Raw genomic sequence first — 23,969 nt, 5'->3', positions numbered from 1 at the left:
AGTGTTGAGCAGCTCGGGCTTTTCTCTCTGGAGTGAGGGAGGATGAGAGGCAGCCTTGATAGAGGTGTACAAGGCACAGACAGAGTGGACAGTCAGTGACTTTTTACCAGGGCGCCAAAGACTAGTACCAGAGGTCATCCTTCAGATTCATAAGACCATAAGACTTAGGAGTGGAATTAGACCTTTCGGCCCATCAAGTCTGTTCCACGGTGGCTGATTCATTTGCCCTCTCTACGCTATTCTTCTGCCTTCTCCTCGTAACCTTTGACACCCTTACTAATCAAGACCCTAAATATACCCAATGACTTTGCCTCCACAGCCACCTGTGGCAATGAATTCCACACATTCACCACCTCTGGCTAAAAGAAATTCCTCCTCATCTCTGTTCTGAAGAGATGTTCCTGATTTCCGAGGCTGTGCCCTCTGGTTCTATACTCTCCCACTACTGGAAACATCCGGAATAAAACCATAAGACATAGGAGCAGAATTAGGACATTCAGCCCATCGAGTCTGCTCTGCCATTCCATCATAATCCCAGATCCCACTCAACCCCATACACCAGCCTTCTCGCCATATCCTTCGATGCCCTGACTGATCAGGAAACTATCAACTTCCACTTTAAATAAACCCACGGACTTGGCCTCAACTGCTGTCTGTGGCAGAGCATTCCACAGATTCACCACTCTCCAGCTAAAAAAAATCCTCCTTACCTCTATTCTAAAAGGTCACCCATCAATTAGAGTTTTGGATACCCCCCCCCCCACAGGAAACATTCTCCCCACATCCACCTTATCTAGTCCTTTCAATGAAGAGATCTCCCCTCATTCTTTGAAACTCCAATGAGCACAGGCCCAAAGCTATCAAGATTCTCATGCTTTAACCCAGATTAATTTGTTTGTTACGTACATCAAAAACATACAGTGAAATGTGTCATTTGTACTAATAGCTGGTACAGCCTAATGATGTGCTGGGACATCCTGCAAGTGTCACTACACATTCTGCTGCCAATCTGGCATCCCCACAGTGTTCGGCAAAGTAACACGGAGCACAACAATAGTAGAACAAGCCCCATTCCTCTCTCTCACCACCCCACCCTCCCCATACTCACACACCCACACAGACAGTCCTCCAACCCCAGGACGGGAGTCCTGGCGTCCAGCAGGTTCGTGGGCAATGGGTCAACGACTTCAGCCACGTAGACCCAGGACCATGGCACTGCGCTTGAGGTGAGTGGAGGGAAGTTTGAGGCAGGCTTTGTTTACACTGAGTGGGAAGGACCAGGGATGCACTGGAATGGTGCTACACGAGGGACATTTCAGAGGCCCCTGGATAGTCGTGCGATCACTCGAGCCAAGTCTGATGTTCCACTAAGGGGTTGTCTGTTGCTGGGTCCTCACTCAGCGGGCTGATCTCGGATCCACATATTCTGGAGCGGTGCGGGCGACTGCAAGTGGTGGCCGTGGTTCGTGCTTGGGTGTTTTGGTCGTTCCGTCTCTCCTTTCACAGCTGCTGCTTGTTCTCTGTGGCACAGCGGAGGGTGCTCTCGTAGCTCCCTCTCAAACAGATTTGCTCCAGCTGTATCTATCGAGCGCAGTGTCTTCCCAGTTTTTAGGAGAGAAGGGTTAGATTGATCGTGGAGTAGGTTAAAAGGTCTGCATGATTTTGTGGGCTGAAGGGCCTGTACTGTGCTGTTACTGTTGTACATTCTATGTGATAGTTACAAACTCATTGCACTATTTCTTGCTCTATTTCCTTCAACAGTGGTAGCTAAAGGAATAAAATGCGACTTGTAGTGCCATTATTAATTGCATTGTAGTTCTTTGGTGCCATCTACAGGTAGATAATAGTAACACAGCAAAAAAAAACCACTGCGGCTCTTAAATCCTTAAAGAACCTCCACCCATTCTTGTCTATTTCCAAGGGTTTGTTACTCTAATGTTACCGTTGTTGTCGTTGAGTCATCATTGATCATGGTGGATAGTTAGGTGTCCATAGGGATTTCATGGCAAGATACAGAAGCAGATTGTCAGGCCTTCCTTCCACACAGATGCTGGGACCTGACCAGATTTGAACTCAAGACCATCCGCCTCTAAGTCCAGTGCTGGTGCCACTACACCACTAGTCAGCCCAAAGTTACCATAGCTACTTCTAAATTCTACAGAGGTATTTTGATAGAATTTGGATTGTATTTCAGAAATAAAAATGCGAAAATGATGGAGGAACTCAGTAGAGATTGTGCAGATGCCGGAAATCTTTTTGAGCAATGCAAAAATGTGTGTGTGTGTGTGTGTGTGTGTGTGTGTGTGAGAGAGTGTGTGTGTGTGAGAATGTGAGAGTGTGTGTGTGTGTGTGTGTGTGTGAGAGAGTGTGTGTGTGTGCACGTGCGCTCGAGGAACTTGGTGGGTTGAGAAGCACCTACGGGTGGGAATGGAATTGTCATGCAAGGTGTCGATCTGAAATGTCAAAAGTTTCTCTCTCTCCAGAGATGCTACTGAACCAACTCTCCTATCAGGTTCCTTCTTGCTTAGCCCTTTTATCTCTAACACCTATCACCTCACATCTTCTTACTTCATCCCTCCCCCCACTTACTCACTTTTCCCCTCACCTGATCTCACCAGTCACTGGTTAGCTTGTTCCCTTCCCTCTCCCCCCACCTTCTGCCCCACTTCTCCAGTCCTGAAGAAAAGCCCTGCCCCAAAAAACCGACTGTTTACTTCTCCCACAGATGCTGAGTTCCTTCCAACCGTTTGCTTTTATGTTCCGGATTCCACCACCTGAGACACAAGAGACTGCAGGTGTTCAGAAATGTCATCTCCCTTTTATAAACCTGGTTCATTAAGTCTGGACTAGGGAGCATGTCTTATAGAAACATAGAAAACCTACAGCACAATACAGACCCTTCGGCCCACAAAGTTGTGCCGAACATAGAAACATAGAAAATAGGTGCAGGAGTAGGCCATTCGGCCCTTCGACCCTGCAACGCCATTCAGTATGATCATGGCTGATCATCCAACTCAGAACCCTGTACCTGTTTTCTCTCCATACCCCCTGATCCCTTTAGCCACAAGGGCCATATCTAACTTCCTCTTAAATATAGCCAATCAACTGGCCTCAACTGTTTCCTGTGGCAGAGAATTCCACAGATTCACCACTCTCTGTGTGAAGAAGTCCCTACCTTAGAAATTACTACGCTTACCCATGGCACTTTATTTTTCTAAGCTCCATATACCTATCCAGGCATCTCTTAAACAATCCTATCATATCTGCCTCCACCACTGTTGCCGGCAGCTCATTCCACACACTCACCACTCTATACATAAAAAACCTACCCCTGACATCTCCTCTGTACCTACTCCTCAGCACCTTAAACCTGTGTCCTCTTGTGGCAACCACTTCAGCCCTGGGAAAAAGCCTCTGACTATCCACACGATCAATGCCTCTCATCATCTTGTACACCTCTATCAGGTCACCTCTCATCCTCCGTCACTCCAAGGAGAAAAGGCCGAGTTAACTCAACCTATTCTCATAAGGCATGCTCCCCAGTCCAGGCAACATCCTTGTAAATCTCCTCTGCACCCTTTCTATAGTTTCCACATCCTTCCTCTAGTGAGGCGACCAGAACTGAGCACAGTACTCCAAGTGGGGTCTGACCAGGGTCCTATATAGTTGCAACATTACGTCTCGGCTCCTAAATTCAATTCCACGATTGATGAAGGCCAATACTCTGTATGCCTTCTTAACCACAGAGTCAACCTGCGCAGCAGCTTTGAGTGTCCTATGAACTCGGACCCCAAGATCCCTCTGATCCTCCACACTGCTAGAGCTTTTCTCTTTGGAGTGGAGGAGGATGAGAGACATTTTGGTAGAGGTGTACAAGATGATAAGAGGCATAGAATCAGTGGACAATCAGAGACTTTTTCCAGGGTGGAAATGTCTAATCTAAGGGGGCATCATTTTAATTTGATTGAAGGGAAGTGCAGGGGGATATCAAAGGTGGGTGATTTTTATACAGAGGGTGGTGGTAGAGACAGATACGTTAGGGACATTTAAGACTTGGATACGGATGAAAGAAAAGCAGTCTTTTTCCACTGAGGCTGGGCGAGACTAGAACTAGGGGGTCATGGGCTTAAAGGTAAAAAGGTGAAATGTTTCAGGGAACATGAGGGGGAAGTTCTTCACTCAGAGGGTGGTGAGAGTGTGGAAGGAACTGCCAGAAGAAGTGGTGGATGCAGGTTCAATTTCAACAATTAAGAGAAATTTGGATAGGTACCCGGTTGGAAGAGTATAGAAGACTATGGTCCGGGTGCAGGTTGCTGGGCCGAGGTGGATTAATAGTACGGCACGGTTTAGATGGGTCGAAGTGCCTGTTTCTGTGCTGTAGTGTTCTATGACTCTGAATCTATAAGAATGGAGGGCTAGGTGGGAGAGAAGGGTTAGATGGATTTTAGAGTAGATTAAAATGTCTGCACATCATGGCCGAATGGCCTGTGATGTGATGTAGTGTTCCATGTTGTTATATCTCTGATTTACAATATATACAGACAAAAGCATGCTACTACTGCTGAGCTGGCCAGGCAGGATAATCCATGTTTCTGGTTGACTCAGATTTTTCTCTCTCCATAGACGCTGTCTGACCTACTGGTTGTGTCTGGGCCCGTTTGGTTTTTTTGCAACAAAGACCTGCTGGAGGAACTCAGCAGGTTGAGCAGCATTTGTGGACGCGAAGGGATGGTCGATGGATCTTGTCCGGACCACGAATCAGGGCCAAGAAGGTGCAATAGACTCTGCCAATGCTGGAAATCGTGAGCAACCACACACAAAATGCTATATTCAGCAGGTCAGGCAGCAAATACAGAGGGGAAGAAACCATTGCCATTTCAGGGAGAGACGCTTCGCGAGAACCGGAAAGGAAGGGGAAGAAGCCTGTATGAAAAGGTGGGGAGGAGGGGAAGGAGTACAAACTGGCATACATGATGTCAGTATTAAAGGCTCACCCTCACAGTCTCCCTCTACACTCTAATCCACACCAAAAGCAGGTCTCCAGCCAGCTTGGAAAGGCAAAGTCCTGTTCTATTTCCCAAAGTCATTAACTCATTACTTAATCTTTTGAAAAGTCACTGGAATGCTCCCTGAGGTTGATTTTTATAGTTGTAAAGTACAGGCGTGTCACAATTGATAAGATAATAAAAGATTAGTTTGTTGTCGCGTATGGCAGTGTGAAATGAAATTCCTTTGAACGTCAAAATGTTTGCAGATATTTTGGCTCCAATTGGGGAAGCCATCATCAGTGAACAGCTGAGGGAGCTGTCTCCTCAAAATACTGGGGTCTGAATGGATATTGATCAGGTGTTGTAATCTGGTTGGCTGGTTCCAAACACTGTGAACAGGTTAACATTAAGTGTGAGGTGTTGCACTTAGGGGGGACTAACCAGGGCAGGTTTTATACAGTGAGTGGAAGGCACCGAGGAGTGTGGTAGGACAGAGGGAACTGGGAAGGCAGATCCATAATTCCCTACAGCTGGTATCGCAGGTAGATAGGGTCATACAAAAAGCTTTTGGCACATTGGCCTTCATAAATCAATGTATTGAATACAGTAGTTGGGATGTTATGTTGAAGACGTTGGTGAGGCCTAATTTCGAGTATCGTGTGAAGTTGTGATCACCTGCCCAAAGGAAGGATATAAATCAGATTGAAAATGTGCAGAGAAACTTTATAAGGATGTTGCTAGGACTTGAGGACCTGAGTTATATAGAAAGGTTGACCAGGTTAGGACTTTATTCCCTGGAATGCAGGAGAATGAGGAGATTTGATACAGCCATACAAAATTATGAGGGGTAAATACAAGCAGACATTTTCACTAGGGTGGGGTGAGACTAGAACTAGAGGTCACAGGTTAAGGATGAAGGGTGAAATATTTAAGGGAAATGGGAGAAGGAACTTCTTCACAGTGGGTGGAGAGAGTGTGGAATGAGCTGCCAGCAGAAGTGGTGGGTGGGTTTCAACATTTAAGAGAAATTTGGTAACTACATGGATGGCTGTGGTCTGCTGCAGGTTAATGGGACCAGGCAGATTAATAGTTTAGTATGGACTAGATGGGCCAAATGGCCTACTTCAGTGTTGGCGTGTTCAATGACTTCTAATCCAAATACTTTGTATGTGTGTTCTGAACAGTGTAATTGTACTCACTTTTTACCACTTGGCAACTCATTCGACAAACGGTCAATTAAATAACTCATTTAGGTAAATTCACAAACATCCTTCAGAAAAGGAGGCTTCTCATTCTTACCCTGGTCTGTCTTGGATAGGAGGGGAGTGGGGGAGGATATGGGCCTAGTGCAGGCAAATGCGATCAGTGGGTAGCATGGTGCAGTTGGGCCAAAGGGCCTGTTTCTGTACTACAGGACTACAACAATGGAAACTCCTAGGAAGATGAGGTACAATGATACCAATAACGAGCAGCTTTCTCAAGAACCCAAAACCATTACTGAAACGGAAACTAGAAATCAACTTTATTGAGCATTTGCTTTGACACAGATATAGAGAAAGAAGATTTATGTTTAAACATGCTTTATTTCTCCATAAATATTTACAATGGTTAATACATTAAAATCACAAACTATTGCTTGCAGAGCTTTTTCTTCCTGTTACTTTCACCATGACACCAGCTATTTATATAAAACAATATGCAAATTTAATACTGCTCTCGGTACCGAATTGTACAGCAAATGTGTGTGGCATTTTACAGTATAACCTCGTTTATAATACACCAGTTGTTCACACTCAGTTGAAAGATAGTCCTGTTTTGCAGCGATGCAACATGCAAAGCAACTGGAAGACCACTCACTTCTGCAACACTCCGTAACGGCCACCAAGTTTGCAACTGCAACACTACAGCTGTTTTGCAAGTCTTGCAGTCTACAATGCCATGATAAATGGTTTCAGTGTTAAATGACATCAAATCTATAGACTGCTACAAATACAAGACAATCAGTGTTATATAGACAGACAGTTTTGGAAACAGGAAATATTTCAGACGTTGGAATTTATTATATAAGCTAACTTTTAAAAATCTCAGTAATTATTAGATGATCCTATTATATAATAGATCTGTTCATTGGGCTTCGGAGTAAAATCTGAAAGATACAGGAGAGGAGCACATTGGCAATGGCCAAATGTGTGTGGGGAAACTTCTTCACTCAGAGGGTGGCAAGAGTGTGGAACATGCTGCCAGTGGATGTGATGCACACAGGTTTGAATTCAATACTTAAGAGAAATTTAGATAGGTACATAAATGGAAGGGTTTTGGTCCAGGTGCAGGTCGATAGGACTCAGCAGATTAATAGTTTGGCATGGACTAGATGGGCCAAAGGGCCTCTTTCTGTGCTGTGGTGTTCTATGACTCTTTGACTGTAAACACAAGAGTCTGTGCAGATGCTGGGAAACCGGAGCATCAGGACCTGATGAAAGGTCTCAGTTCCGAAACATTCACAATTTTTTCCTCTCCATAGATGCTGCCTGACCTGCTCAGTTCCCCAGGCATTTTGAATGTGCTACCCTTGACTGTGATGCTGTCCACTGCCAACCGGACTATTAGGTGAGAAATGATCTCTTACAGCACCAGGTAGCTGACTTTGGGGTGGGGGGGGGGGGAAGATAGATGTAAGAACTGGATAACTGCAACAGGGTTTTTGGACACAGGCCTTCAACCCCAAAACCTTAGACGTTGCAGAGATCAAAGAAAATAATATTTTAAATATTCTACAAAATACAAGATAAAGGTGCAAGTTGGACATTGCCCTGGTTGAATAATTTCATCTAGAGTCGTAGGTCACCACAGCAGAGATCCATCCAGTCTGTGCTCATTGGAGTTTTGAAGAATGGGCGGGAGGGGAAATCTCTTTGAACCTATCAATATTGAAAGGCTTACACAGAATGGACATGGAGAGGATGTTTCAAATAGTGGGAAATCTAGGACCAGCAAGCACAACATCAGAATAGAAGGAGGTATCTGTAAAATAGAGTTGGGGAGGAATGTCTTTAGCCAGAGGGTGGTGAATGTATGGAATTCATTGCCACAGATGGCTGTAGAGGATATATTTAATGCAGAGGTTGATAGGTTCTTAATTAATAAGGGTGTTAAAGATTACGGGGTGAAGGCAAGAGAATGGAGTTGAGAAGATAATAAATCAGCCATGATGGAATGGTGGAGCAGATTCGATGGGCTGAATGGCCTAATTCTGCTCCTATGTCATGGTCTAATTCTCTTAAATGTTGTAATAGGACCCACATCCATCATCTCCTCTGGCAGCTCATACCACACAATCAACACCTTCAGTGAAATTCACCTCAAATGTTTCACCCCTCACTCTTAACCCGATGACCTCTATTTTAAGTCTCACCCCGCCTCAGTGGAAAAAGCCTCTTTGCACTTACTCTGTACCCTCATGATTGCACACTTCTATTAGATATCCCCTCATTCTCCTAAACTCCGGGGGGATAAAATTCTAACCTGTGCAATTTTTCCCTATAACTGAGGTCCTCAAGACTTGGCCACGTCCTTGTAATGTTTCTCTGTACTCTTGTAAGAGAAAAGCAGGTGTACAAACTAGCCCAGGTTGGCAAAGGACAAACACCTGAGACAGATGGACAGCAAGATCAGTGCATCTGAAATGGGAAATCAAGCGGAAACCATAAATAAGTATCTCAAACTCTAGGGAACACAGTGCCAGAACACCTAACATGTAGAGAAAGTGTGGACATGGAGAGGAATTTCTTTTAGTGGGGGAATCTAGAACCAGAGGGTGCAGCCTCAGAATAAAAGGACATCCCTTTAGAACAGAGATGAGGAGGGATTTCTTCAGCCAAAGGGTGGTGAATCTGGAACTTATTGACATAGACGGCAGTGGGGGGCCAAGTCATTGAATATATTTAAAGTAGTTGTTGATAGGTTCTTGATTAGTAAGGGTATCAAAAGTTACGGGGAGAAGGTGGAGAATGGGGTTGAGAGGGATAATAAATAAGCTATGATCAAATGGCAGAGCAAACTCAGTGGGCTGAATGCTTCTGTGTCTTATGGTCTTGATCTTGAGTTCTCAGAATATGTTAGTCATGTACAGCAGGAATGATGATTATAATATACATTTAAGTTTGAGCTAGTTGTTCATTGCTCATGACTGTTTGCACTATTGTCTTGTAAATTATTGGCTGCTATTGTGTTGTCTAACGGTACTGCCCTGTGATTTACGCTTGGCTCTGAACCACAATCAATTCTAGTATGTTTCACATACTGGCAATAAAGTGATTCTCATTCTGATACTTGTGTGGCATCATTATGGATTAATTTACCACAATACAGATCTCTATTTACAGATAAATACTACAAGTCAGATAATCGGACAATATATCAGGAGCATGTACCATATTAAACTCTTTGCACCCAATTATTTCATGTAAACTTTAATATTAAGCAGCTTGCTGGCCAGTGCCAGTCACCCTATGTTTCACTGTTCCTCAGTTAATGGTGGAGAATGTGCGGCTAGATGAACTCTGGATCTCTCAGGCTTTCTCCAAGTAGGTACTGGGGACCAAGCCACTTAGCCCGTTACGACTTGCCATCCACCATCCGTCTTCATTTTCCTCTGTGATCTGGATTATGTCATTGGCGGTTAGGTCTAGTTCGTCGCTATTCTGACAAGGTGACAGGAAAAGTTGTTAACACACAAAAGAAACACATTTTTAATCAGCAGAAGTAGTTCTGGAGATGCTGGAAATCTGCAGCAACACAGACAAAATGCTGGAGGAACCCGTCAGATCAGGCAGCATCCGTGGAGGGGAATTAACTGTGATGTTCCTGGACTGGAAAGGAACATGGAAGAAGCCAAAGTAAAGTGGGGGGTGGGGGTGGTGAGGACTGTAAGCTGCTGGTGATAGGTGAGATCAGGTGTGAGGGATGGTGGGTGTGAGAGAGATCGGGTGTGAAGCAAGAGACTGGGAGATGGAAGAAGTAAAATCTGAAGGGGAGGATAGTGGACCATGGAAGAAAGGGAAGGGGGAGGGGAACCAGAGTGATGTAATGGCCAGGTGAGGAGAAGAGAAGGGCTGAGAGGGTAATCAGAATGGGAGATGGAGAAAGAGAGGAGGGAGGGGAGATGAATTACCGAAGTTGCAGATGTCGATACTCTTGCCATCAGGTGGAATATGGCTACTCAGATGGAATACAAGGTTGTTGCTCCTCCAACCTCCAAAACAGAAATAAATCATAGATCGCGTACAACAGAGATGATAGAAAGGACAGGCAGGAGATGAGGCATAATCACAGCCAGTGGGATGAGTTACAGGGCAATAGAGGCGTGGTAAACAGAAAGCAGACAAATACTGGACCGAGAGTGTTGTATGTGAATGCACGCAGCATAAGAAATAAAATGGACAATCTTGAAATTCAGCTACAGATTGGCGAGAGTGACGTTGTGGCCATCTCTGAAACTTGGCTAAAGGATGGCTGCCACTGGGAGCTGAATGTCCAAGGATATACGATATTGGAAAGATAGGCTAGTAGGCAGAGGAGGTGGTGTGGCCCTGTGTATGAGAAATAATATTAAATCATTAGAAAGGGATGACATAGGATCGGAAGGTGTAGAGTCTCTGGGTTGAGTTAAGAAATGGCAAGGGTAAAAGGACCCTAATGGCAGTTGTATACAGGCCTCCAAACAGGAGCCGGGACGTGGATTACAAATTACAACAGGAGATGGAAAAGGTGTGTCAGAAGGAAAATGTCATGATAATCATTGGGGATTTTAACATGAAAGTGGATTGGGAAAACCAGGTCAGTACTGGACCTCAAGAGAGAGAATTTGTAGAACGTCTAAAGGGATGGCTTTTTCTAACAGCTTGTTGTTGAGCCCACTAGGGGATCAGCTGTGCTGGATTGGGTGCTGTGCAATGATCCGGAGGTGATAAGAGAGCTTCAGGTTAAGGAACCCTTAGGGAACAGTGATCACAATATGATCGCGTTCACTTTGAAATTTGAGAAGGAGAAATACAATTTCAATGTATCGGTACTTCAGTGGAATAAAGGAAATTACAATGGGATGAGAGGGGAACTGGCCAAGGTTGACTGGAAAGGGACACTAGCAGGAAGATACAGCAGAGTAACAATGGCTGAAGTTTCGGTGAAAAATGAGGGAAGTGCAAGATAGATATATTCCAAATAAGAAGACATTTTTGAATGAAAGAAGGACACTACCGTGGCTGACAAGTGAAGTCAGAGCCAAAGTAAAAGCAAAAGAGAGGGGATATGAGGAAGCCAAAGCTAGTGGGAAGATAGAGGATTGGGAAGCTTTTAAAAACTTGCAGAAGGAAGCAAAGAAGGTCATTAGGAAGGAAAAGATGAATTATGAAAGGAAGCTGGTGACTAATATCAAAGAAAATACTAAAAGCTTTTTTAACTATAAAAAGGATAAAAATAGAGTTGAGGGTAGATACAGGACCAATACAAAATGATGCTGGAGAAATTGTACTGAGAGATGCAGAGATGGCAGAGGAACTGAATGCGTAACTTGCATCAGTCTTCACAGTGGAAGACATCTGCAGTATACTGGACATTCAAGAGTGTCAGGGAAGTGAAGTCTGTGCAGTGGAAATTATGACTGAGAAGATGCTCAGGAAGCGTATTGGTCTGAGGGTGGATAAACCTCCTGCACCTGATGGAATGCACCCTCGGGTTCTTTAGGAAGTAGTGGAAAAGATTGCAGAGGCATTAACAATGATCTTTCAAGGATCGATAGATTCTAGCATCGTACCGGATGACTGGAAAATTGCAAATGTTACTCTGCTATTTAAGAAGGGTGGGAGGCAGCAGAAAGGAAACTATAGACTAGTTAGCCTGACATCAACGGTTGGGAAGTTGTTGAAATCCATTGTTAGGGAGGGAGATTACAGTGCACCTGGAGGGACATGACAAGATAGGCCAAAGTCAGCATGGTTTCCTGAAAGGAAAATTTTGCCTGACTAACCTCCTGCAATTTTTGAGGAAATTACAAGCAGGGGAGACAAAGGAGATGCAGAAGACGTGGTGTACTTGGGTTTCAGAAGGCCTTTGACAAGGTGCCACACATGAGGCTGCTTAGCAAGATAAGAGCCCATGGAATTACAGGTGATTTACTAGGATGGGTGGAGCTTTGGCTGATTGGCAGAAAACAGAAAGTGGGAATAAAGGGGTCCTATTCTGCCTGGCTGTCAGTTACCAGTGGAGTTCCACTGGGGTCAGTGTTGGGACTGTTGCTTTTTATGATGTATGTCAATGATTTGGACTATGGGATTAATGGATTTGTGGCTAACTCTGCTGATAATACAAAGATAGGTGGAGAAGTGGGTAGTGTTGAGGAAACAGAGACTGCAGAGAGATTTAGATAGTTTAGGGAAATGGGCCAAGAAGTGGCAATTGAAATACAATGTTGGAAAGTGTATGGTCATGCACTTTGGTGGAAGAAATAAAAGGGCAGACTATTATTTAAATGGGAAGAGAATTCAAAATGCAGAGATGCAAAGGGACTTGGGGGTCCTTGTGCAAGATACCCTGAAGGTTGACTTCCAGGTTGAGTCGGTGGTGAAGAAGGCGACTGCAATGTTGGCATTCATTTCTAGAGGTATAGAGTATAAGAGCAGGGATGTGATGTAGAGGCTCTATAAGGCACTCGAGAGACCACACTTGGAGTATTGTGTGCAGTTTTGGGCTCCTTATTTTAGAAAGGATATATTGACATTGGAGAGGGTTCAGAGAAGATTCACAAGAATGGTTCCAGGAATGAAAGGGTTACCATTTGAGGAACGTCTGGCAGCTCTTGGGCTGTATTCCCTGGAGTTCAGGAGAATAAGGGGGGAATCTCATAGAAACATTCTGAATGTTAAAAGGCCTGAACAGATTAGATATGGTAAAGTTGTTTCCCATGGTAGGAGATTCTAGGACAAGTGGGCATGGCTTCAGGATTGAAGGGCATCCATTTAAAACTGAGATGAGGAGAAATTACTTTAGTCAGAGGGTGATAAATCTGTGGAATTTGTTGCCACGAGCAGCTGTGGAGGCCAAATCAGTGGGTGGATTTAAGGCAGAGATAGATAGGTTCTTGATTAGCCAGGGTGTCAAAGGGGATGGGGTGAAAGCAGGGGAGTGGGGATGACTGGAAGAATTGGATCAGCTCATGATTGAATGGTGGAGCAGACTTGATGGCCGAATGGCCTGCTTCTGTTCCTATATCTTACGGTCTTATGGTCTAACCTGAGTTTGGCCATATCATTGCAGTCGAGACAGACATGTCAGAGTGAAAAGGGGAAGTTGAATTGAAATGGGTGGCCAGCAGATCTGGTCTTTTGTGGTGGGCAGAGCAGGTGTGTTCAACATTTGACCTCCTGCATTCCACGTTCACAGGCCACAACATTTACCTAATTCCGCACCCAGTGACGATCCCATTCCAGGAAAGCAATACAAAATTATAGCAGAAAATAATGCAGCAAGTGTTAGAAGGATCCACTTTTACAGTCTGAAGTGCTCTGTTAGGAGAAGGCTGAAAGCAGTTTCACTTTGCCAGTGACTTCGCAATGAGCCATGACAAGGTTTGAGCAATGATGTTCTTACAAGTCAATTTCATCTCACAAAGATCATTGAAAAACATTTCCACTGTTAATCAAAACTCATTACCTTGCAATTTCAGTAAGACTCTTTAGGTTTTACTATTTCTTTTCCTATTGCTAGCAAATTCCATATTACTACTCAATAAACGCAATAACTTAGAATGAATGCATGATAAGATCTATACTCATTTATTTCTCTTGACAGGAAATCAGGCAAACATTTTAATTGTACTGGATGACGAGTGAGTGAAACGTCGCTCTTCCTAAATGGCCAAATTCAAAAGCAGACTCACAAGAATCTGTTGTGAAGTAATCCCAACAGAGAGCAGCACTTACTTGAGCCGTGTAGTCGTAAAGAACTCTGTAGTTGTTTGTGCTTTCCTGAGGTACAGTAACAACACTGGCATACAAATCCTCTGCTAATGACAGAAAAAAATAACTAAGCACACACTTTATAATGGTTGCAATTCCTTCATCTATTGTCAGCTTGTAGTCGTTGCTTATTTGATGCTATGAGACTGTGACTGTGCTGCAAGCTTTTTATTGTGCCTGTGTATTAGTGTACAGTACTTGCGAATGGCAAAATGGGCAGCATGGTAGTGTAGCAGTTAGTATAACGCTTAGCTTACAACATCGCTGTTCAATTCCCGCCGCCAATTCTCCCTGTGGCTGCGTGGATTTCCTCCCACATTCCAAAGGAGTAGATGTTAATAACGCACACAAAATGCTGGAGAACTCAGCAGGTCAAGCAGCATCTCCGGAAAAGAGTAAACGGTCGATGTTTCGGGCTGACAATGAGGGCTCAGGAAGGGTCTCGGCCCGAAACGTCAACTTTTACTCTTTATCATAGATGCTGCCTGACCTGCTGAGTTCCTCCAGCACTTTGTGTGTGTTGCTCTGGATTTCCAGCATCCTCACATTTTCTCAGGCCAATAAGTTGTGGGCATGCTATGTTGGCGCTAGAGGCGCGCCAACACTTGTGGGCTTCCCCCCCCACACACCTTCTGATTGTGTTGGTCGTTGGCGTAAACAATATATTTATTTCATGGTGGAACACAGCAGGCCAGGCAGCATCCATAGGGAGAAGCGCTGTCGATGTTTCGGGCCGAGACCCTTCGACAGAACTAACTGAAAAGAAGTTTCAAATCTCTTACTATCTTTCCTTTCAGTTAGCCCTGATGAAGGATCTCGGCCCGAAACGCCTGGCCTGCTGCGTTCCACCAGCAATTTTTGTGTGTGTTGCTTGAATTTCCAGCATCTGCAGATTTCCTTGTGTTTGCATTTATTTCACAGTATGTTTTGATGCACATGTGACAAATAAAGCTATTCTTAATAAATTAACTTCATCTGTTAATCAACATGTCCATCATTAGCTAAAGCTTATTTTCCCTCCAATTTATTTTGGGTATTTATATATCACTGCACATCTTCCAATCACCTGAAAATGGGTCATCTTCAAACCACAGTACTAAACCTCAGCGCTACAGGGATTTTGATTCATTATTTGGGGCAAAAGCGGTGCAGCATTGCCATCTAGTGGTACAAGTAAAACCAGCACGTACAACAAGCTTAAAACCAGAGAATACGTACCCCCTCCCCTATCTCTATTACTGGGCTTCGGCCCTCTCTTCCCCCCCCCCCCATTCCAGATGAAGGGTCTCGGCCCGAAACATTGGCTACTCTTTTCTTACGGATGCTGCCTGACCTGCTGAGTTCTTCCAGCGTTGTGTACGTATTCTTTGATCTACAGCATCTGCAGTTGTATTTTTGTGTTTTGAAGCTTAAAACTAGGCCACCTCAGCCTTTCCAGTGAGACATTAAATTTGGCAACACACACAAAATGCTGGAGGAACTCAGCAGGTCAGTAGCATCTATGGAAATGAACAAACAGTTGCCATTTCAGGATAGACCCTTCATCAGGACTCGTCAGGACACTGTCACCCCAAGAAATGCAGCAGCAGTAGCAAATCTTATCCCATCTTCAATTAATATTCCCGCGTATTCACATTCTCGCAAGGCCTGTTAGACCATGATCAGGCCTGGAGAAGCCCATATTCCAGATTCGGAGGGTGGGGGGGGGGGTAATACCTAAAAGTTTGATTTACAGAAACTGGGAATATTAATTCTGGAAGCAAACTCTATTGTAATACCATTTCTTACCAGGGGGAGGTGCAGTAGCACTGACTGAATTGCTGCTGCTGCTGCTGCTGCTGGGCTTTGAACTGTAGCCAGGTAAAAAATTGGAAATCCTAAACAAGGAGAAACAAGGGTTAACTCACATGTAACAACAGCATCAATTATAAATATATATAACCTCGACACTGTGAGACAGTATATTTCAATACACATAAGGCAAATAAAACTAATATTTTAATCGCACCATTTGGGCTCATTTTAAAAAGTTCTAAGTGGCTGGTTATTTTCAGGAAACCCAGTATGGAAGCTGAGTAAATACATTTTCCAGTTAATGCAAATATCAGTTAATCAATGGATAAGGGCACACAGACATGGTCACCAGATTAGGCTATTGTTCAGGCCAAACATCTAAATCGGGACAAAATGTGATCTGAGTGACTTTGACCATGGAATGATTGTTGGTGCCAGACAGGGTGGTTTGAGTGTCTCAGAAAATGCTGATCTCCTGGGATTTTCACACACAACAGTCTCTATATTTTACAGAGAAAAGTATGAAAAACAAAAAAAAAAGCAACCAGTGAGCAGCAGTTGTGTGGGTGAAAATGCCTTGGTAATGATTGAGGTCAGAGGAGAAAGGCCAGACTGGTTCAAGCTGACAGGAAGGTGACAGTAACTCAAATAACCACGCGTTAAAACAGTGGTGTGCACAAAAATATCTCTGAATGCACAACACGTTGAACCTTTAAGTGGATGGGCTAATGAAGCAAAATACCTCAACCAGTTCCACTTTGTACCTAATGAAGCAGCCCCTAAGTATATTGCCAAGTACTACAGTGTTCCATACTGTGAGAGAAGCAGTCAGTTACAGTTTAGTTTTTAATCCATTTGAAATTCCTATCCTCTTGTAAAAAGGCTCAGTATCTCAAGATCAGTCAGGGTGGTTTCTATAACACCTCAGCCCAGTGGTCACAGATTAACTACTGGGCAATCTGTGATGGAAGGAAAACAGCTTTGTTTTCAGTTATTGATCTAAAATAGTAACCGCTTTTCTTTCCACAGATACTACCTGATCTACTGAGAATTTTCTAATTTCACACTTCCAGTATCTGCCATCTTTTTATGACTTTCAAATTCTAGACACATCAGTATAAACAATTTCTTCCTGCAGACCGGTATTAGAGGTTGCACATGGGCAGTGAGTGGAACTGCTGGCAGTTATACAACAAGAAAGCATTTTTCAAATTTCAAAGAAAATTTATTATCAAAGTACGTATATGTCATCATATACAACCTTGAGATTCATTTTCTTGTGGGCATTTGTGGTAGAACAAAGAAATACAATAGAATCGATGAAAAACTACACAGACTGACAAAGAACCAATTTGCAAAAGAGGACAAACTGTGCAATTAAAGATTAACTAATTAATTAACAAATTTCATGTCACATGCCAGTGATAATAAACCTGATTCTGATTCTGATTCTGAGAGCGTATATTATAGAGTCCTTGAAAGTGTGAGCATAGGCTGTGGAATCTGTTCAGGGTTGAGGTGAGAGAAAACGGCTCCGTTCTCTGACCGCGCACCATTCAGACGTGGAGGGGTGCTTGTCAGCCAGAAGGTCTGGATGGCAAGGAGGAAATCCTGGATTTTAGTCTGGAGCAGAGGGGGGCAGCACATTTGGAGAAGGCAAGCAAGTGGACCACCAGGGAGTGTGGAGTACCACACCCAGTGGTTAAAGAAATACAAGATACTTGTCTTTATTGATTCTAAGCTGTGTTAAATTGCAAAAATATTAGTTAGGGTACAGGAAGAGTCCAGGACCAGTTTTGATTCCAACACTCCAAGAAGCAGATGAAGATGACAGCACTAAAGAGGGTGCAGAGGAGATTCGCAAGGGTATCACTGGACAGAAGAGCATTGGTTACAGGAAGTGACACGCTAAGGCTGCAGCTATCAACACTGGATCAGAATCAGGTTTATTATCACTGGCGTGTGTTGTGAAATCTGTTAACTTAGCAGCAGTTCAATGCAACACATAATATAGAAGAGGAAACAATAATAAATAAATAAATAAATATTTTTCAGTATACATATATTGAATAGATAAAAAATCGTGCAAAAAAACAGAAAAAATATATATTAAAAACGTGAGGTAGTGTTCAAGGGTTCAATGTCCATTTAGAAATTGGATGGCAGAGGGGAAGAAACTGTTCCTGAATTGCTGAGTGTGTGCCTTCAGGCTTCTGTACCTCCTTCCTGATGGCAACAATGAGAAAAGGGCATGCCCTGGGTGCTGCAGGTCCTTAATAATGGACGCTCCCTTTCTGAGACACCGCTCCCTGAAGATGTCATGGGTACTTTGTAGGCTAGTGCCCAAGATGGAGCCAGCTAAAGATCAGAGGCTCAGGAGAGGCCTGTTACCCAAGATGAAAGCCCCTGAGAGAGTGATCTGGAAATACCCAGTTCACTTGTCAGGGAGGCAGCAACGAGGAACAGAGATTTAAGGCAGATAAAGGGAAGCTGAGCAAAGGGAGCTGGGAGTGGACAGGGAACTGGAACTACCACCTGAAAAAGAGACAGTAACAGAAATCTTCATTTGGATGAGGTGTGACTAGACTGTGGATCAAGAGCCAGGAAACCTACACTCGATAGCACAATAGACTGAGCCTTGGCTTTTCTATGTCGTGAATTTATGAAACTCTAGTTTCGGTGGGGAGACGAAGATAAGTTTAATGTTTCAAATAGCTAATCCTACATCAGAACCCGGCGAAACATTTACCCCGTATTCTCTCCAGATCCGCTCATTCCTATCTTATCCTCCCTCAAAGGTTTCCAAGTTTCCCAAATGGCAGCTACCACAGTAAGAGGCTTTGTTCCTCTTTTATCTTCTTGAGCAGAGCTTGTGACAAATGCTCACAAGTTTAGCTTTCCACAGCAAGGTTCTGAAATCACAAGAGATTTCTGAAATCCAGAGCAACACACGTGAAATGCTGGAGGAGCTCAGCAGATCATGTTGCATCTATGGAGGAGAATAAATTTTTGAAACTTTAGGCCGAGACCCTTCATTAGGATTGGAAAGGAAGCAGGAAGATGCCAAAATAGGAAGGTGGGGGGGGGGGGAGGGTAAAGAGTACAAGCTGGCAGGTGATAGGTGAAGCCAGGTGAAGGGGCAGATTTCTCAGTGGGGGAAGGAGGTGGATGAGGTCAGAAGCTGAGAGGTGATAGGTGGAAAAGGTAAAGGACTGAAGAAGAAGGAATCTGATAGGAGAGGAGAGTGGACCATGGGAGAATGGAAAGAAGGGGAACCAGAGGAAGATGGTGGTAAGGTGAAGAGAAGGGGTAAAGGGAGAACCAGAATGGGGAATTGAAAAAGAGAGAAGGGGGTAAGTGAAAAAAATAACAGAATTTAGAGAAATCAACATCCATGCCACCAAAACGGAATATGAGGGAGGTGTTGCTCCTCAGCCTGAGAGTGACCTCATTATGACAGTAGAGGAGGCCATGGACTGACATGTTGGAATAGGAGTGGGGACTGGAGTTAAAATATTTGGTAGTGAAGCCCTGCCTGTTGCGAATGGAACGAAAGCGATCCCCCAATCTACATCAGGTCTCACTGATGTAGCGGAGTCCACACAGAGAGCACCGGATGACCCCAGAAGACTTGCAAGCAAAGTGTTGAAGGCTCCGAAAAACAACTTTTTATGCAAACTTATGGTTTTTGGTAAATTAGTCCTCTGGAGATTGTAAATTATTGTGTGACGGTAAAGGGGGAGAAAAATCAACACGATTCCTGAAACCCAGTTTTAGTAAACCCGACACTTAACGATTCAACAGATCATGGAAGATCTTCGCATCAACCACGTCAGATGCAAGGATAATGTTCAGGAAGATGTGATCGTTTGGTGTTAATCAGTAAGTCATTGCAAAGCAGGGGTGTTAATTGATAAGTGCATGAATGCCTGTGGTTGAGTATGTGGTCGGTGCATTCTGAGCACCGCTCTGCTCAGTGGACAAAAATGCATCAGCAAAGGTTATTGTATTGCTGTACCTGTAATGCAAAAAATTAGGGCAGTATCTGAAACAGAGAATATTGAAACAGATATTAATAGCAGAACTGTTACAGCATAATGACTAACAGTAACATTAATGTGAATAAAACAGCCCAGAAACACACACTTCAGCCCACTTGGCCAAGGTTCCCACTTGCCTACATTTAGCCATCTCCCTCTAAAGCAGAGGTTCCCAACCTGGGGTCCATGGACCCCCCGGTTAATGGCATTAAGAAGTTTGGGACCTTTCCTGGCCATAGAATAGTACAGACCCTTCGACTCACAATATTGTTCCAACCCTTTAACCTGTTCCCGCTGATGGGTGAGTCCAGAACTAGAGGCCACAGTTTAAGAATAAGGGGTAGGCCATTTAGAACAGAGATACGGAAAACCTTTTTCACCCAGAGAGTGGTGGATATGGGGAATGCTCTGCCCCAGAAGGCAGTGGAGGCCAAGTCTCTGGATGCATTCAAGAGAGAGTTAGATAGAGCTCTTATAGATAGCAGGGTCAAGGGATATGGGGAGAGGGCAGGAACGGGGTACTGATTGTGTATGATCAGCCACGATCACAGTGAATGGTGGTGCTGGCTAGAAGGGCCGAATGGCCTCCTCCTGCACCTACTGTCTATTGTCTATAATCTAAGATTAATTCAAACCTTCCCTCCTACTTAGCCCTCCATTTTTTCTTTCATTCATATACCTACTTAAGAGTTTCTTAAAATCTCTCTAATGTGCCTGTTTCTACCACTACCCTGGCAGCGTGTTCCACACACTCCCCACTCTCTGTATTTAAAAATCACCACATCATCCCTTTATACCCCACCACTCTCCTTAAAATTAGGCCCCCTCTTATTACCCATTTCCACCCTGGGCGAGGCATATCCATTCTATTTATGCCTCTCACCTTGTACACCTATATTAAGTCACCCCTCATCCTCCTTCACTCCAAAGAGAAAAGCCCTAGCTCGCTCAACCTTTCCTCGTAAGACGTGCTCTCCAAACCAGGCTGCGTCTTGGTAAATCTTCTGTGTACCCTGTCTAAAGGTTTCCACATCCTTCCTATAATGAGGCAACCAGAACGGAAACCCTGCACCTTTCCAAATACCTTTTAAAAATGTTGTTAATGTTCCTTGCTCTGGCAGCCTGATCCATATGCGGACCACACTCCGTGTGAAAAATTTGCCTTTCAGGTCCTTTTTAAATCTCTCCCCTCTCACCTTGATCAAATGTTTTATTTAGTTCTTAATTCCCCAACTCTGGGTAAAAGATTGAGTGTATTTATCCTACCTATCTCTGCCCTTCAGGATTTTAATCACCTCTATAAAGCTCCTCCTCCCATTGTCCTACACTTTGAAGTCCCAACCCAAACAAGCCAAGGACTTTCCACCTCAGTGTTGTTCACCTTCATTACATCCCCTCAATATCCACTCTGCCAATTAAATTTAACTAAAGTGATCAAAAAGATTACATTTCTCCTAGTCAGGCTGTGTAGAACAGTAGGTGCAGGAGTAGGCCATTCAGCCTTTCTAGCCAGCACTACCATTCACTGTGATCATGGCTGATCATACACAATCAGTACCCCGATCCTGCCCTCTCCCCATATCCCTTGACCCCGCTATCTATAAGAGCTCTATCTAACTCTTGCTTGAATGCATCCAGAGACTTGGCCTCCACTGCCTTCTGGGGCAGAGCATTCCACATATCCACCACTCTCTGGGTGAAAAAGTATTTCTGCATTTCTGTTCTAAATGGCCTACCCCTTATTCTTAAACTGTGGTCTCTAGTTCTGGACTCACCCATCAGCAGGAACATGCTTCCTGCCTCCAGCATGTCCAATCCCTTATTAATCTTATATGTCTCAATCAGATCCCCTCTCATCCTTCTAAATTCCAGTGTATACAAGCCCAGTCGCTCCAATCTTTCAACACATGACAGTCACGCCATTCCGGGAATTAACCTTGTGAACTTACGCTGCACTCCCTGAATAGCAAGAATGTCCTTCCTCAAATTTGGAGACCAAAACTGCACACAATACTCCAGGGCCCTGTACAGCTGCAGAAGGACCTCTTTACTCCTATACTCAATTCCTTTTGTTATAAAGGCCAGCATGCCATTAGCTTTCTTCACTGCCTGCTGTACCTGCGTGCTTGCTTTCATTGACTGATGCACAAGAACACCTAGATCTCGTTGTACTTCCCCTTTTCCTAACTTGACTCCATTTAGATAGTAATCTGCCTTCCTGTTCTTGCTACCAAAGTGGATAACCTCACATTTATCCACATTAAACTGCATCTGCCATACATTTGCCCACTCACCTAACCTGTCCAAGTCACCCTAAGGATCACCGCTGAAAATAAAGCTATTCAGGACTGAAGCTGGAAGGAATTTCTCCACCCAGTCATGGTGAATATTTGAAATTCTCTGCAGGAGATGGTGGAGCTTCAATATGCGAGCTGATACAGAGTGACAGATCTTTAGGGAGTTGAGGAACGTGGGCCTAAGGTGGAGCTGATGTCAAAGATCAACACATGTCTTATTGAATACATAGAAGTCCAATGGCCTTCTCCTATTACTATTTCTCACGTTTAGGAATCGGTGATCAGTAGGTTTTGAACAGAAGAACAAAATTGCACTCTTCACCTTTTCATCACCCCTCCATTCCTGGAAGAGCTCGCAGTGCGGTTTTCTCCACTGGGTTGTTTCTGGTAGTAGTTCTCATACTCAATGGGAGCTGCAAAAGAGAGAGAGAGGGCTTGCTTACTGACACTCAGGAGGAGCTAATATTGATTGAGAATTTCATTCTATTAACCACTTAAAATGCAATCTCTATCATGCAACTATCCAATTAGACCATAAGATATAGGAGCTGAATTAGACTGTTCGACCCATCAAGTCTGCTCCTCTATTTAGAAACATAGAAATATGTTTTATTGTTTTTCTATTTGATTATAGCGGATTTATTTTTCCTCTCAACCCCATTTTCCTGCCTTCTTCTCATTACCTTTGGTGCCCTCACTAATCAAGCACCTATCAGCCTCCACTTTATATATACCCAATGACTTGGCCTCCATAGCCTTCTGCAGCAATGAATTCCACGGATTTACCATCCTAAAAAATACCTTATCATCTCTATAATCAAACACAATCTGCACAATTTCATCTTGAACAGACAGCCAGTATCAAATCCCAAAGAAATCTGATTCCGAGGATGAGTTCCTGGTAGATTCACTGACGTGCAGTGTCAGCCAGGAAAGTTTAGGCCGATTTTTCAAACAAATTATATTACAGCGGATTCTGGTTAATTGGGACATTGGTTAATCAGGGCTGCCACTTATTTGGAACAACTCGTAAGGGACAAAAACTAATCAAAATGATAACAGGGATTTCCTGTAGCATCAGTCACATGTACATGTGGCCGTTAAACACTACACTGTGTTTAGAGTTTTTAAATAGCGTCAATTGTGTATGTATGTTTGTGTTCAAAAAGCACTGATTTTTATCACTGATAATTGATGAAAAATTAGCAGTAAGACAATTCAGAACTGCTTTACTTTCTGTGGTTTCAAGCATTCAGGCTCGGAGATGCCAGAAACAGCTGTGAGTGCAAAGGAAACAATTTCACTACTTCAACAAGTTAGGAACTATGAAGAATTTGAAAGAATCGACAATCATCTTGAATGTTTCAATAAAAAAGATGATTTGGAGGATGCAGTCGCCAAAAGCAGTGGTCCCCAACCTCCAGGCCGTGGACCAATACTGATCCGTGAAGCAGCGGTAGCCGGAACACACCCAGCACGTCTTTAAGAAAAAAGCCAAAATAGACAAGCTAATTAATTAGGTGCCGCCTGGCAGGTAAATGTCGGCCCAGATTGGAGGCAACGATCCAAAGAACAGTCATCCCATCCATCACCCTAGATACCCACTTTGTCCATAAAACAACTAAGTGCACCGTGTGGTCAGTCATTCTGACATCACTTCCCAAACCAGCAACTTCAACTAGGAGGTAAACAAGCACCTGCAAGCTCCCATCCCTGTAGCAGGCCATCACAACCTGGAAATACTTGGACATCCTCAATAGGTCCACATCTCCACTTTGTCCAAAGAGCACAAAACAGCTTCTGTCTGGTTTAATACAGTGACACACCCTCTTGTAGAGC

General features: G+C 43.8%; 1 protein-coding gene across 7 annotated transcripts in view; it reads right to left on the bottom strand.

The window, feature by feature from the left end:
• Positions 1-7,587: 7,587 nt before the first annotated feature.
• pstpip1a (proline-serine-threonine phosphatase interacting protein 1a) overlaps positions 7,588-23,969 on the bottom strand; it is a 120,306-nt gene continuing 103,924 nt past the window's right edge. For 4 of the 7 annotated variants that reach the window (XM_059946649.1, XM_059946654.1, XM_059946651.1 and 1 more), the window contains 5 exons: positions 22,453-22,543; positions 19,812-19,838; positions 15,788-15,876; positions 13,964-14,046; positions 7,588-9,688 (listed from right to left, as the gene is read on the bottom strand). In XM_059946649.1, coding sequence (XP_059802632.1) covers positions 9,557-9,688; positions 13,964-14,046; positions 15,788-15,876; positions 19,812-19,838; positions 22,453-22,543 — 422 coding nt within the window. In that variant the 3' untranslated portion in view covers positions 7,588-9,556. The remainder of the gene's footprint in view (positions 9,689-13,963; positions 14,047-15,787; positions 15,877-19,811; positions 19,839-22,452; positions 22,544-23,969) is intronic. The other 3 variants (XM_059946650.1, XM_059946653.1, XM_059946652.1) reach the window with 3 other exon arrangements.

Source organism: Hypanus sabinus, chromosome 21 (assembly GCF_030144855.1).
Source record: "Hypanus sabinus isolate sHypSab1 chromosome 21, sHypSab1.hap1, whole genome shotgun sequence".
NCBI classification, from domain to species: Eukaryota; Metazoa; Chordata; class Chondrichthyes; order Myliobatiformes; family Dasyatidae; genus Hypanus; species Hypanus sabinus.
The sequence above is the reverse complement of the archived record's forward strand: the minus strand, read 5'-3'. Positions and strand labels throughout refer to the sequence as shown.